Source organism: Vanacampus margaritifer, chromosome 5, assembly GCF_051991255.1.
Source record: "Vanacampus margaritifer isolate UIUO_Vmar chromosome 5, RoL_Vmar_1.0, whole genome shotgun sequence".
NCBI lineage: Eukaryota > Metazoa > Chordata > Actinopteri > Syngnathiformes > Syngnathidae > Vanacampus > Vanacampus margaritifer.
The window spans coordinates 30271598-30288263 of record NC_135436.1 but is presented as its reverse complement, the minus strand read 5'-3'; the positions used below and the strand labels follow the sequence as shown (position 1 = coordinate 30288263).

Genomic DNA, 16666 nt, shown 5'->3' with positions numbered 1-16666 from the left:
CTTAACGGGGACATGAACCATAAAAGTCAGCCATTAAGAGTGTAACCTGTCACGGGTGACTTCAGCGGGGCCATTAAGGCCACTTAACTGTACAATCACGTCAGAGCTTCGTTCGTGTGGGCGACGCGGGCGGGAGTTAAGTGAGTGTCAGAAAAGAAAAGAGTTGCTTCACTTCTTCATCAGACCAAAATGGGTCGCCGGCTAACAATTATTGTTTGGTCTGAGTTTAGAAATTACATTGACATTCAACTCCAAAATTTGTACCCCCGATTTTAACAGAACTGCAATCTAACGGAACCTGACACCAACCCGATCCCTAATCCCAATCCCTAACCCTTAAACACAAACCTAAACCGTACATCCCCTTTTGTTTTGTTTTTATTAAATGGCAGCTCCGAATTCTCACCCCTGACCAAACTGTAGCCTAATCCCAACCCCAAGGTGTAACAAACACTTACCCTAAACCTGAACCCGACCCTAATACAAACCCCTAAAACTATCATTACCCCAATTTTTATCCTAATCTAACCCCAGACTGGAAAACTATCCAAACCCAAACTTGTATACATAAAACAAAGCCCGAGCCCTGAACTGACCTAAAACAACCCCATCTCTAATCCAACCCAAATCAGTAATCTACCTCTAACCCTCATCTAAACCAATCCTATCCTAACCCCAACCCCGAGACCCACCTGGACCAAAAATCCCCGATCTGATTCAAATACAGTATGACTGCACCCTATTCCGTATCTTTTAAATTGTTAACTCCAATGATGCATAGCTAAACAACTGAACAAAAACAAAGGCTATTCGTTCCAACAACATTTGCAGGGACAGATGCTCACATTTGCTCAGAAGAAAAAAAAAAACTCAATCCAACCTGGCATTATTACACTTGGCTTTGAATCCATCACAGTCGCGATCACAGCAAGCACACGCAATCGTGTGTCATATCCACATGTGAGAAACCGCCAAAACACGCTTTCATCCCTTTTCGCCCTGCACTCGTCACCCCATATTTAAAGCAGGGACGTCTATGCCCTGCAGTGCTTTGCGTTGCGCAGGTGCGAGGAGGCGCAGAGCAGCCCGGCTGCCTTGTGGGCCATTTTTGTCTCTGCTCCAGCGGGAGCTGATGAGCTGGCTTTGAGGGGGACTGCAGCAGGCGGCGGGGGCGCCTGTAGCCCGAGGACGAGGTGCTACAGGTTCTAATGAGAACCGAGACGAGGGGGGGGGCGGGGGGTTACTTCCACAGCAGCCCTGGCGAGCTCCGACGGCTTCCTGAATGCCAAAGTGGGCCCGCGGCGGCGAGACGAGTCGTTGAAATTGATGGCTGTGCCTCAGACGCCTCCTCGCCACCGACTGCTCTCATTCGAGCGGCACCTCATACGCTTTCCATATCGACTTTTACCGATGGTCCCAATAGGGTTCGGCGAACCCTCCAGCACAAAAGGCCACGTTGGAAAGTTAGTCGTACTGGTCCATGTCATGTTTCGCTTCTGTGGGGTTGGGTTTTTGTTTGTTATGGGTGTCCTCGATGCTTTTGTAGTGGTTGGTGTTTTTTGTCGTGTTGCTGGTTTCTTGCCTCGTCTCGTTATGTCTAACCACATCCACCTGTGTGTGTCTTCCCTTCCCCAGGTGTCCCTCATTAGTGTGGGTGCCTTGCCTATGTTATGGGTGGAAGTTTGTGCGTCGTCTTCGTCACAGCCAAGTACCCTTCGTCACCACCAAGTCATCGCCACAGCAAAGTCATCGTCGCCACAGCCAAGTCGTCCTCGTCACAGCTTACCAAGTCGTCCTCGTCACAGCTAACCAAGTCATCCTCGTCCAACTAACCAAGTCGTCCTCGTCCAACTAACCAAGTCGTCCTCATCACAGCTAACCAAGTCGTCCTCATCACAGCTAACCAAGTCGTCCTCGTCCAACTAACCAAGTCGTCCTCATCACAACTAACCAAGTCGTCCTCATCACAGCTAACCAAGTCGTCCTCATCACAGCTAACCAAGTCGTCCTCGTCCAACTAACCAAGTCGTCCTCGTCCAACTGACCAAGTCGTCCTCATCACAGCTAACCAAGTCGTCCTCATCACAGCTAACCAAGTCGTCCTCATCACAACTAACCAAGTCGTCCTCATCACAACTAACCAAGTCGTCCTCGTCCAACTAACCAAGTCGTCCTCATCACAGCTAACCAAGTCGTCCTCATCACAGCTAACCAAGTCGTCCTCGTCCAACTAACCAAGTCGTCCTCATCACAACTAACCAAGTCGTCCTCATCGCAGCTAACCAAGTCGTCCTCATCACAACTAACCAAGTCGTCCTCATCACAGCTAACCAAGTCGTCCTCGTCCAACTAACCAAGTCGTCCTCATCACAACTAACCAAGTCGTCCTCATCACAGCTAACCAAGTCGTCCTCATCACAGCTAACCAAGTCGTCCTCGTCCAACTAACCAAGTCGTCCTCGTCCAACTGACCAAGTCGTCCTCATCACAGCTAACCAAGTCGTCCTCATCACAGCTAACCAAGTCGTCCTCGTCCAACTAACCAAGTCGTCCTCATCACAACTAACCAAGTCGTCCTCATCACAACTAACCAAGTCGTCCTCATCACAACTAACCAAGTCGTCCTCATCACAGCTAGCCAAGTCGTCCTCGTCACAGCTAACCAAGTCGTCCTCGTCCAACTAACCAAGTCGTCCTCGTCCAACTAACCAAGTCGTCCTCATCACAGCTAACCAAGTCGTCCTCATCACAGCTAACCAAGTCGTCCTCGTCCAACTAACCAAGTCGTCCTCGTCCAACTAACCAAGTCGTCCTCATCACAACTAACCAAGTCGTCCTCATCACAGCTAACCAAGTCGTCCTCATCACAGCTAACCAAGTCGTCCTCATCACAGCTAACCAAGTCGTCCTCGTCCAACTAACCAAGTCGTCCTCGTCCAACTGACCAAGTCGTCCTCATCACAGCTAACCAAGTCGTCCTCATCACAGCTAACCAAGTCGTCCTCGTCCAACTAACCAAGTCGTCCTCATCACAACTAACCAAGTCGTCCTCATCACAACTAACCAAGTCGTCCTCGTCCAACTAACCAAGTCGTCCTCATCACAGCTAACCAAGTCGTCCTCGTCCAACTAGCCAAGTCGTCCTCATCACAACTAACCAAGTCGTCCTCATCACAACTAACCAAGTCGTCCTCATCACAGCTAACCAAGTCGTCCTCGTCCAACTAACCAAGTCGTCCTCGTCCAACTAACCAAGTCGTCCTCATCACAGCCAAGAGGCCACACCCCCAGCCAAGTCAAGTCACTCCACAGCGAGTCAAGTCAAGGCAAATCAGGTCCTGTTACGGCACGCTCTTTCCAGTCATGGCGACCAGTCTACTCATGTCCTGTCTAGTCATGGCGACCAGTCCAGTCACGTCAAGTCATGATTGTCTGCTCACCTTTCTCCCTTTGGTTAATAAAAGTACCACGCATTGCACTTGATTCCTGTTTCCCTCCGTTTGGGTCCACCATCCCTCATCCACTCACGTTCCCTCATGACAGTCCAACTGAGTGTGTGTGCGTGCGTGCGTGCGTGTGTGGCCCTCCCCCGCCGGCCCACCAGACAGTTTGAAAGACGAGCGGCTGACAGCTGAATGGCTGCGTCGTCCTTGTATCCGTCACACCGCAGCACTCCCGCTCAGGATAATTAGAATAAGACTGATTTCTACTGGGGATATTTGTTATACACACAACGCGTTAGTGTGTGTGGGTGGGGTGGGGGCTGCGCTCCGGGAGGGGCGCTCATACATCGGATGAAAAATTGACACCTAACTTTTAATCCCCCGCCTGACCCGGCCGGGATGGATGGCAACCTTGGCGGATCAAATCTCATCGGCGTCACGTTGGGATGACAAAAAGTGTGTCATAAATACGCCAAGTGGGAGGATATTAAACGGAGGGAAAGTTCATTAATCTGCTGTTGATGGTCTTTGCCAACGGTCTGAATGGAAGTCGGATTAAAAGCAGTGACGTGAGCGAGCGCGTAGAAGAATAGGCTTTCATCGTGAGAGCTGTCGTTTAGCCTTAAAAAACGGCATTCGTCGTGGCAACGCATGGCACGCCTCAACCTCAAAGTCAATCTTCTTTGCTGAAATATTGATTACAGCTAAGATCGGAAATTATTACCACGTAAGGAAGAAGATTTCATTGGTTTTGTTCTGCAGCCACCCGGTCCGTCACATGACATCAAATCTACCAATCTGCTGCCTATTCAGTTATTCTGTGATCGATTGGGCGGAATTCTACAGTCTTGGCAATTTGGCAGTGGCCAATGAGAAAGCTGGAACGGACATGGCTTCATTTGTGAAATAAAACAAAAAAATAAACACAAAAACATGGTCATGCTTTCAAAATGCTGCATGTTTTTATTCAGGGAGCAGATGGCCAAGTTGCAAATTCTGGAATACGACAAGCGTCGTCTATGCTCCGATAACTTCCGATATGACGGCAAGCGTCGCTCGCGTTTCAATCCTGTTTGTTAAAAATCTAAAGTGCTGGTCTTGGAACACAAAAGTGGTTACAAATCCACCCATGTCCAAACCATACCAAATATTACAACCAGCCAGAAATACGTAAATTGTAAAGTAGCCGTCTAAATTTGTTGGGGTTAAAATTGGTTTGACTTTGAACTTTCTACTTCAAACATTAAATGAATATTTTTTTTCTTTTGCTCATGGTTATTATTTTTTCTACATTTATTTTATTCTTTTTTTTTCCTTTGACAATTTGTATGTGTTTTGTCACAAATAAACTTGACACAAAAGTCACACAAATGGGTCGGCAAAAAATTCTGTCTCAAAAATGTTTTCAATAATTATAAAAGCATAGACGCGGCACCCGGAACAAATGTTTGGCCACTTCTGTGTTTCCACGCTGATATTTGCGATTATCTGAGTACTCGATGAGTACTCTTATGATAATCAACTCTAAAAAGATTCATTAGTGACAGCCCTAATTATGTCATTTTATTGCCTATAGCGTACTAGACATAGTTATATTCTTATTTTATTATATATTTACTTATCTTTATCATTTGGATTATATGTATTTATATAAAGCTTCCTGCTTTTGTACAGTAGAGACGCTTTGCTGCTTTTCATTTTTCCACTGATAAGGATTTTTTAATCTGAAGAAGAAACCAGAAGAAAGCACTCCTTCATACTCAAATAATCTGAGGTAGTATATAATTTTTTTTTTTAAATAGATTGTCGACTGCAGTCATTTTTTGTTAGCTGCTTACCATAACTTGAGCGCGGCCTGCTAATTAGCAACAAGACTAGAAACAAGATGAAGACTGCAAATTTGCAAGCGGTCACGCTGACACAAGCTGAGAGGCTTTGGCTTGTATGCAGGGGAGGGGGGGGGGGGCAGGGGGGGTCACTGGAGACCCCCCCCATGAATAAGCACACAGGTAAATGATGTCACTCCAGAGATGCTCTTTGCAGACTAACATACACCTGGATGGAGCAGTCTGCACTCGGGGGAGGGGGTTGGAACACGTGCACGCACGTGCACGCACACACACACACACCTTTCTCCTGGGTAATTATTTTTACATTATTACACGTGCTCAGATCCCGGCCGCCCACGCGAGGTGACAGGCAAATTTATCACTCCGGAGGGCTCCCGGCTTCGCCCGCAAAGATAAATGACAAAATAAAAGCCCTCTCTGCTTAAATTGTTTCGCTTAATTCCGCCGAGGAGATTGATGAGTTCATCTAGCGATGCATGAACGCACGGGATGCGGCCGGAATGTATATTTTCGTATAATGTGCAGCTTTTTTTAGGAGCTGAAAGGAGCACAAACATCTGTCGAGCGACTCAAAGGCGGCTCGCTGGCGGGCTCGTCGGGATGCGCGTTGCGGATATGTCGCATTACGATCAGGCTGGAGATGACAAATGGAGCAATAAAGAAGTTATAGTGCACAAGTTTGTTTTTTTGTTTGTTGTCAAGTGGTAAGCGGGTGAAAGTGTCGTTGTGTGGCCTTCTCAACTGTGGACTGTTTGTACTTCCTGTGCACTTTGCACCCGTCATTAGTCAACACATTCAGAGGGAATAAGGAAGTCGTTACAGTATATATTAGAGATGGACCGATACTTTTCTTCCAGGACCGATACGATACTGATTATCAGTAGTCAAGGACGCCGTTAACCAATATTTGGAGCCAATAATTCATTTTCGGGAAAATATTGGCATGAAAATTTGAAAAAAATACAAACTCCAGCTCTTAAATGTTTTGAATTTTTAAGCACATGTTTAACAAACAACTTTTAGGGTTAATAAAATAGTGGAGTTTGATTTATTTTATTTTTTAAATGGTAGTCAATAGACAACTTTGTTTTAAAAAATGTAATAAAAAGTTCAGGGATCTCCCAGAGGGCAGTAGCATATCTTCAAAAGTTAATTATAAACTTAAGTAAATAGCTCTCTATTGTTTTCTACAGCAAATAAAGTTTTCCCAAATTTCTCTCTGAAGTATTAAAATATACTTATTTAGTTTTGATTTCAACCAAAAACAGATGGCGCAAAGTTCCCTGAGTTAACACTTTTTCAAATTGATCTATTATCGGCCGTATGATTCTTCAAAATGGCTGATGCCGATATTCATCAAAATGCTGAATATCAGCGCCGATAATCGGCCCAGCCGATAATCGCCCTAGTAACCTCATGCATGGCGCTCAACGAAAGACTTAAAAATGAAGAATGCTTCACCCATGTCCTTTGCTTTTAGGACATAGATAGTGGAACCCCGCATACTCGCAGTTTGATACCCATCCCCTTCTTTTTTTTTTTACTTACCTCCCGTTGCTCATCAGGCCACCGTCAACCCTCTGGAACGTCACTGCAGGGGGAGAAAAAGACAAAGCAAAGTGGCTGCATATTAAATTTCCATGATTGCATTTAGTCACAGTATTAAAAAAAAAAAAAGGCCAATAATGAGTATGGCGTTTTATCACTTTGCATATGTCGGAGACGTCGTGTGTTGCTCAAGGACATGACAAGCAAAACTCATTTTGTCTTATTTTTGCTGCTCGCTTATTATCATCAGGTGTATGATTAAATCTCGCAAAAATGATTAAAAAAGGCAGCGGGATCATTCATCAAAGTGTCGGAATTCGCAGGGGCCGCTCATGGAGATAACGAGGGCCAGATCGGGAAAAACAGCAAGTGAGACGTCGATGTTGTCTTGTCATCACACACCTCAACTCAAACTAGTACGCATTTAAAACCTGAACCCTGACTTCAAATACTACTTTGAAAGCCATCCCTGATGACAAACCCTACTTTCGAACCATAATCCATGTTTAAAAACGATAATTTGACACCACCTTGACTTGAAACCTTATTTACAAACGGAGTTACGAGAGACTCAACGTTGGTGTTCTAACCCCGGCTGAATGTCTTGCCTTGATATTATAACCACTTCTTTGAAGCCCTAACCTGCACAAAATCAAATAAAAAATGCTTACAAGAAAATATGAAAAGTAAATTAAACTACATTTATAAACTACACCAACTAACTATAATTATAGCAAAATGTCCTTTGTTTTTGCATTTGTCAGTCAATATAATACGTGAGGTTTTCGAGGTTTACCATTAAAACTGCTGGGTTGACAAAATGTGGTCAAAAGATGGACTGACCAACTTGGGTCAATTTTTTCAAATACTTCATATATCAAAAAAAACACTAAAACTAATAAAAATAGAGCATTTTTTGGGGGGGGAATTAATTACTAAAAAAAAACGAATTTCAAACTGAAACTAAAAACGAAATAAAAACTAGCTAAAAGGAAAACAAAACTATTCCAACCCCGCTTGGAACCTGAAGCGCAACCCAAATTCTCGTTTTTGCAACCTTAACTGTGTTGCGTCGCGTTTGCGAGCATCGACTTGTAACTTGATATGTGCGCTGGGGCTCCAAAAACACTTTGAGGCGAGCTGGCGTGACATCTGCGTGCGGCCTCCTCATCGCACCCCCCGAATGCAGGCAGATGAATGTCTTTTAATCAGCACTAAAGGCGGCCAAGCAGGCAGGCAGGCAGGACATGATCAGCGTATAAAAAAAATGCCATCAAATCTCCCGGGCTGCTGATTTAGCGTCTCTCGAGCTGACAGCTTTAGGAGGCCCAGACGGGACACTTGCAATGCATCACCTTATTGTCAATACAGCCACGAGCGGAGTCGCTCTTCAGACTAATGTCGTAAGAATCACCTCACTAATCCCTCCTCCACTATTGACCTTGTTTTCAGCGTCTATTTGAGCGTTTAAGACAAGGAAAATTGATTTGGAAAACATCAATGAAACACTAAAACATTTAGTGGTGATTTTGTAGAAGTGAATGCAAATATAAAAGAGAAAAAAATTAAAGATAAAAAAAAAAAAATACAATCTATGTTAAAACTAAAATGAGATTTACAATTGAAAGGATTTTTAATTCGATTTTGGTCATACGGCAATTCTGCCTGGCAACAGGTGATCCATAGCACCATCTGAATCAATCAGGTAAAAAGCAATTCGTAAGTCTGCTAAGCTAGATTTCTTTTGAAAATTTCCGGGAATCAATTTCAGTCGATTCTTTCCCCCCCCCGAATTTGACCTAGGAACCCCCCCCCAACATATTGAACTTTTCACGCTTTGTTTTTTGTTTTAACAAACACCACTGGCCACAACACACACACACAAATACACGTACGCACAAACATAAACAAAACCCAGGATGCAAACGCATACTTTTTGGTCACAGCCAATAAGCAATCGATGATTTGCAAAAGTCACTTGAGAGCAGGGGTGGGCAAACCTTTTTGCTTTTTAAAAAAGGTAGTTTGAACTTATTCCAGACTTTAAGATAACGTTAACCACATTTACGTACTATTAGAATATTCATATCATATCACATACTACTATTATCTAATATTTAGTTATTTTCACTAAATCAAACCACCATTTTTAACTCTTTTACCGCCAAAATCGTTTAATGACATATACTAAAATCCAAACGAATGCTGCCAAAAACGTTAATTGACGTTTACTACTTTTTTTTTTCTCAATGGGCAGTAGAACTCGTTGCGCGGCGCTCCTTTTGTGAATGGGTGTAAAAAAATCACAAAACAGCCACTAACAATGGCCAGCAGATGGCAGCCTTGTATCTCTTTTCAATGGGCTCCCGGTAGTATGGAATTACAATGAAACATGATTCAAGGATGACGTGAAAGATCAAAGCCTTTGTGACATTAAATCAAATTCACAAAGCGTCGCTAAACAAAAAATATTAGTGTGAAAGTCACTGACCTATTTTCAAATGGTGATTACTAAAGAACGGAATAAGGAAGAAACATACTTTTTTTTCTAATGAAAGAATGGAACGCGATCTTGTTTATGTAGTCATAGCACACAATATTTGGTTTGCCTTGAAAGATGAGTTAAAATGCTCTGAATCGTCTGGCACTGTCCGGGTTGTTTTTTGGATAACGTGTGGCAGTAAAGAAGTTAAATAAGAAACAAATATTAAATTAAAACTAAATACATGAAAATATTGTGAATAAACAAATGTAGAGTAAAAGTATTGCAAATGCTAAGCGGCTTACTTTACTTTGCGCACCCCTGCCTCATAGGGTTAGATTAGCATTAGCATTAGCCATGACCGTTAGCCTGGCGTATTGAATAAGCGGGCGGAGGTGGGATGAGGACGGGGATGGTGAGGAGACGGGACAAATGAACAGTACCTGCAGGGGTGAACGTGAAGGACTGAACTGCAAAACAAGAAGACAGAAAGGTTGCGCGTTAAAGCCTGCACAGGTGTTAGCGCTGCTTGGGCTGGGGTGGGGGAAGGGAAGGGGGCTGGCTGCCGGCACTGCCGGCTCTGGTCTGCGCACCGGCGGCTAGGCTAGGCTAACAGTGAAGGCTTGTGGGGCCATTCTACTTTGCTTTGTTTGGTCGGGCGTGAACGCAGTAATCCAACTGGGTAAGAAAGAAATCAATTGAGGTATTTTTCCTAATCAACTCTGGCTTGAAAGGTTTCCAGCTCTGTCAAACACTAACCCCGTGTTGGAAACAAATTTTACACTAATATTTATTTGAAACCTAACTTGAATCCTCTGGATTGAAACTAGGAATGTTCAAAAATTTTCCACTGATACCTAGTACCGATAAACCCTAATCCAAGCTTTCAAGCCATCTCCAACTTTATACCTTAACCCAGTCTTAAAACTCTACACCAAAAGGAAGATCTTAAATTGAAACCATAGCAATTAAAACATAAAAGCTTAATCCTGAAACTCATCTCTACTTGAAATAGTGATTTTGAAACCCTAACCCTGGTTTTAAACCTAAAATTGAAGCCAGAATAAGAAAGACATGAAACACTAGTTTGAAACAAGCATGCCTTAAAACTCCAAGTTTGCATTGCCAACGACGGCTTTGAGCCAAACAAAGCCCCCTCCTTGGTTTGAAAGTAGAGCTGGGTTTAAAAAAATCGATTGATATCAAACGATTTTCCTTTTTGAGCCTGATATCGATCTATAAAATCATCAATCGATTATTTTAATATCCCCTAAGAAAATATAATTTTAAAGGCTAATTGTTTTGTATCTTACCATTTTATTGACATTTATTGTTCACATGACCTGACTTATTGCACTTCAAGACCATTCGGAATCTTTATTTACAATTATTGAATTATTTAACCAGTCACCACCTCTGCAAAATTGAATTAGGAATTTGTTTGTGGAGTTTTTAATCATGCCTTTGATCTTTAACTCTTTGACTGCCAAAAACGTTAAATAACGTTTAGTAAAATCCTATGGAGGAGTGCCAAAGACGTTAAAATACGTTTTTTTTTTCAAAACAGAGGTGAAACTAACCATTTTCTATTGTTGATTACTGAAAAACGGAATAAGGTAGAAACAAACTTTTTTTTCTGATGAAAGACGAGAGTCCAATCTTTCATTTGGTAGTATGTGTGTTTCCATAGTCCAAACACATAATTTTCTGTGGACCTTGAAAGATCAGTCAAAAATGCTTAAATCGGCTGGCACCCACGGCATCCCTTTTCTGAAAACGTCTGGCAGTCAAAGAGTTAAGAAGAATTGATGTTCCATAATTAAACAATATCGATTGAATTGAAGCAAAACGAATCAAACCCAACTGAACCCTTGTGAATCGAAATGTAATTGATTGAGGAAATTAGAATTGATACCCAGCCTTAGTTGAAAGCCCCCTAAAGGACAAGCCAGTTGAATGTCCTGCCGGTGTGCAGCGCCAAAGGCTGGAAAGCGGCCGCACGGCGCGCAGCTGAAAGGCCACACAAAAGCGGCGACAAACGCAAGAAAACACAAAAATTTCACAAACACAAATGAAGAGCGTCACACAAGATGCCATGGCGCTGATTAAAATTCGGCAACGGAAAAAAGCAAAGCGACCCTATCCAGTCATACAAGATTGGTGTGTTGATAAAGGATTGGGAGGAGGGCACTCAAAGAAAAGCCGCTCGACCCCGCCGGCGGCTACGACACAACGCGGCCATGCTGTCCCCACCTGCGTAGTTGCTCAGGCCCTTCCTCTTCTTCCTGCGCCAGTACAGCCAGATGCTGAAGCCCATGAGGATGACCCAGCAGGCGCCACCGATGCCGGCGATGAAGGCGGGCTGCTTGACCACGTCGGTGATCTGCTCCGTGATGCTGTTGTTGCGGTTGCCGTGGATGATCACGTCCTGGAAGGCCTTGCCTGCGAGTGCGACAGCGCCAAAGCGTTAAAAGCTCCGTCGCAACAAGCTGCAAGCTGGAAAGAAATGCCAGTCGCGGCACAATGGAACGATACATGCCGACGGATTTACTGACTTTAAACCTGACTTTGAAATCGAAGACCTGGATTAAAATCCAAATTTCAAACTCTAAGCCTTGCTTGAAACCATCATTTGAAACCTTAAACCCTTTTTTGATACACAAAATTGAAACCCTACCTGCCCAAGCCTTGAAATCCTGACCATTGTTCGAAGCCCTACTTTCAAAAGAGCCAAGCGTTACCGAATGAAAATAGAGCCTGAAGATTTGCTTAAAAGCCTCCTTTGAAGCACAGAGGCTTGTCTGAAAACCTTAGCATTTTTTGGGAAACTAACATGAGCTTCAAACCCTCATTTGGAACCTTAACCATGGTGTCCAAACCTAACCCAAGCTCCAAATCCTTACTTTTTCTTTAAACCTGAACTAATGTCTTGGAACTAGGGCCCAATACTTGGCAGAATAACCGATAATATCATAATCGACTTACCAGCCGATGAATTTATAATGGATAATATAAATAATTTTTTGATCCCTTAACACAACAATAAAGATATGAGTTGCAAGGGGAACATTGCATTTTATGCAGATTTTTTTGGGGGTGAGGAATTTTTGAACGTCAATAGAGATTTTAGACAATCAACTGGCCACGCCCATGCGCTGTGCTCTGTTCTAAAAATAGTCGTTTGGGAGTAATTGTATACTGCCCTATTAAAACCCTAGCTTAAAACCTTTGTCTTGAAACCCTACTTTGTTGCACGTTCCAATACTGAGGATAGGAAACCACAGACAGACTTTGAACCGGCAACAGTTCGGCTTGTCATGCAGCTCTTGTGTTGGTACGGTGCCGATGTAATCCAGTTCTGTGGAAATGGGAGTCAGGACATTGATTAACCCCAGAGAAGGTGCAATGATTTTCCGCGAAAGATATCGACCAACGGAGCGCGACTCGGAGTCACGAGGATGTGCAGTGCAATATAATGCCGGTGGAAAAAAAAAAACCCACACGCACACAAAAAAGACAAAGCTGATAAGAAAAAGCCCCAAGTGAGCCGCTTGTTTGCCAAGCCGGGCTTCTAATTCACTCCAAGACTGTTAAAACATAGCAACGGCAAACCAAAGCCGGCGAGCGGACATATGGATCGATCCGGCCCGTAACACGCGCTTGACACTTTTTGATGGTGCCTGCAAAGGTTCGAGAGATTCGGGCTGTGCGCTTAGGGGCGGATCACGGGAGCCACGCTGGGGAAATAAGGCCAACGAAAGTCGGAGTTATGGATCATAATAATAGAGGGTTGGGCACAGGAAAGCATACTGGCCCATTGGACACTTGATTAGGTACACCTCAACTTTTAAAAAAGGAATGGAGAGGGAAGGTCAAAGGGGGAAACGTGAGTCGCGGCGCAATGGAAGAATACATGCCGACTAAGGTGTTACTGACCTGAAAGCCTACTTTAAAACCATGATTCTGGTTTGAAACCCCTAAACAGGCTTTAAACTAGACCTTTGAAAAACAACCTTGGTTTGAAACCCTAATTTCAAACGCTAAACCAGGCTTAAAATGCTAAATTGAAAAATCTTAAACCTGGTTACGACATAAAAGTCAAACTCCGAGCCATCTAACTTCAATCTTCAAATGAAAGGAATTTGCACATATGCAGCACTTTTCCTTACCAATAACAATGGACTGGGGTTCACTCTTGACTCCCACCCCCGCACTGGTGCTGGCGGCGACTTCCACCTGGTAAACCACGCCCACCTGGAGTCCGCCCACCACTACCGAGCGGATGGCGGCGTCCACCGTCTTGTTGACGTGGAAGCGCGTCTCGTTCCCGAGGCACCAGATCTGGAACCAGGAACAAACCATTTATCAAACTAAAAGTCAAAGGCTGTTTCACAAAAAAGAAATCATTTAATTCAAACTGAACAAAATTAATTGCAATAAAAGGCACGTTATGTCTTTATATTACATATATTTTCAAACCACAACTAATGAGTTTGTCTCGTGGGCAAAAAAATAAATTCAAACATTACCTCAGAAATTGAAAATATTTTTTTGTATTGACACAGTGTATCATGGGATTATTTGATTTTCTAATAAGCATCGATGTTCACTACTTACGCAAATATCACATTGCCTCGAGTCGACTCATATACTTTGATTTTTGTATTTAAGAATGAGGAAAAAACACAGCTACTAATGCCTAGATACTATATTTAAGATCTATATCTCCATCTATCGTATCTATTTTTGTCTCATAAGTTAGCAAAAATCGATCTAACAAGCTAAAATAGCTAGCATCTTTCTAACAAGCTAGGATAACAAGCATCCATCTAGCCATCTATCTAGTCATCTATTTACTGTTTGGTATCTTTTTGTCTCGCAAGTTGGCACATATCGATCTAACAAGCTAAGATAACAAGCAATCATCTATCTATGGTATCTATCGATGTATTAAATCTATTTTTGTCTCACAAATTAGCATATATTGATCTAACAAGCCAAGATAGCTAGCATCTTTCTAACAAGCTAAGCTAACAAGCACCTTTCTGTCTGTCTGTCCAGATGAATTTGATCAGGGCTAATGTGCTCACAAACAATGAAAAAAAAAATGTCACCCCCATGAATACAGCACAGGGAGTGATTTCCAACACAGTCCAGTCTCGCTTTGCCGTGAACTAACCTTATACTCTTGGATGATACCATTCTGATGGTCCGGGGGAGGAGGGTCCCAGGAGATGCTGATTGAAGTGCTGTTCTGGTTTCCCACGGTGAGGACGGTAACCTGCTGAGGGGGCGCACTGGGGGCTGTGAACCAGAAAATGATGCAAGTGTTAGGACGTACTCGTGCTCAGAAATGAACCGTGCTCGAGCCGGTTGACACCTCAAGTCTGGTACGTTTGGTCAGTGTGATGTACAGTGGGAAACACAATAAGCTACACTAAACAGTAGAAAATAGTTCACAGTCACACATAGCCTCCCTGCCACAGTTTGGCTTTACCCATTCATGCTCGCTAGCCCCATGAGAGCTAACTAGGGAGCTAGCTAGCTAGCTAGCACAAGGGGCTAAAGCCAAACTGTGGCAGGGTTTTTACTTTCTGGACCTGGATTTGCCAGCTCTGTGACAGTCAGAGAAGAAAGAAAGAAAACCCCGCCACGTTTTGGCTTGAGTCCCTAATGCTAGCTAGGTAGCTCCCTAGCAGGTAAAGGAGCACCGTGGGAGCTAGCTAACTAGCACCTGAGGTTGAAGCCAAACTGTGGCAGGATTTTTACTTTCTGGACCTGGATTTGGCACCTCTGGGGACCGTAACGCTATGCTGCTTGTGATTTGCCTATTTTTCCGATTTTCAGGGGTACTTATACTCCGCTATTCACTAAAAACTCCCTCATTAGTTGCTTTTGTGCTCGGGCCATAGCCATTTGTAACATACAAATTCAGAAAATTGTTTCAGAAAATTCCAATTCATTCAGTCAGACCTTTGTGGCACAGATGAGCAAATCTTTTTGGGTGGGTGTCAGTCACTTGCTGCTTTCTTATACACTGAACTTCATCTCATACACTCTCGGTGAACGCTCTTGTCTGTCGACACCCGCCACATGGAGGGGGAAATAAACAGCAGTTTGTGGCAGCATAAAGTATTAGAAATAATGTTTTCTCATTTCCGCAGTGGGGCGGAAGCCGAGCTCAGAATACTGACAGGTCAATTACTGGCACGCTGCCTCTCGCTCACCTCGCCTCCATCCAAAATGGCACTTGTCACCCGCTAAATCTCCAGCCATCCCTCAGCGCCACCGGCCAGCGCTTCCCAAGATGAATGGGCCCCGTTATGAAGCCGCCACCTCAAGCAGATTAGAAACAATCTACCCGAGGAGAATCTGATCAAACGGCCGCATTAAATCCAGGTGACGGAGCGGCGGGGCTCGGCGTGCGGCGGGCATCGCGGGCAATGTCGTTCAAAGTTAATGGCATGAATGATTTAGCGACTTATTATCATGCATATTTGTGCTAAACAATTCACATTTTTCATTCCAGCCCACCCTCAGAGGGGGCGCTAATAGAGCCATTAGCCGAGTGATGTATGGCGGGCGCAAATGTGACCTCCTGTCTCTCACGTCGGCGCCACCGCCGTGCTGGATAATGAAGAAATACAAACAAATCATATCATGGGCGCGCACGCACGTGGCAAAATGAGTTGGATACAATTGCTCGTGGGATTTGTCCGTTCTTCCTGATAACTTGCACTAACCATCTTGAACAACCGAAATGAAAATAAATCAATAATCCATAACGTTGACAACATTGCACAGAAGGCTCTGACACGTGTTGGTGCAATGTCATGATTAATGTGATGGTTCCTCTCGCCAAGTTATTCCCTAGAACGGACACACATTAGACAATAGAAATAAATCGAGCAACTAGAAATAATACATTATGTTAACAAAACGGGATTCTGTTTTGGTTGAATTCAATTAGAATGATCCCAGAATTGAATCAGAAATGTTGCTCCGCTACGTTCTTCAGTCTGGCCACTAAACGGTCACGTAATATTAAATTTTAGGAGCATCGATTTAGCCGCTTTGTCTTCATTTAGCTTTTACGGAAACTTATTACTACCAAACCCGGAAAAAAAATGTTTAAAACGTCATAACGTTATACATTAAGTTAGCACAAGACATGATAAATTTGACTTATGCATTCGGCAAAACAAATTATCACAATGTATTGTAAACATGAAATTGATTAAGATATGCGATACTTTTTGTTTGGTGTGACAGAAATATTCTTCCATAAGAAGAATATTTCATCCATAAGAAGAATATTTCTTATGTATTCAAGGATCTTTTGC

At 43.4% G+C, this 16666-nt stretch overlaps 1 protein-coding gene across 15 annotated transcripts in view; it reads right to left on the bottom strand.

The window, feature by feature from the left end:
- The window catches only part of robo2 (roundabout, axon guidance receptor, homolog 2 (Drosophila)), a 342596-nt gene that overhangs the window by 25376 nt on the left and 300554 nt on the right, over positions 1 to 16666 (bottom strand). For 11 of the 15 annotated variants that reach the window (XM_077565197.1, XM_077565205.1, XM_077565200.1 and 8 more), the window contains 5 exons: positions 14503 to 14627; positions 13493 to 13664; positions 11577 to 11765; positions 9767 to 9793; positions 6842 to 6884 (listed from right to left, as the gene is read on the bottom strand). In XM_077565197.1, the coding sequence (XP_077421323.1) occupies positions 6842 to 6884; positions 9767 to 9793; positions 11577 to 11765; positions 13493 to 13664; positions 14503 to 14627 (556 nt within the window). The remainder of the gene's footprint in view (positions 1 to 6841; positions 6885 to 9766; positions 9794 to 11576; positions 11766 to 13492; positions 13665 to 14502; positions 14628 to 16666) is intronic. The other 4 variants (XM_077565201.1, XM_077565210.1, XM_077565211.1 and 1 more) reach the window with 1 other exon arrangement.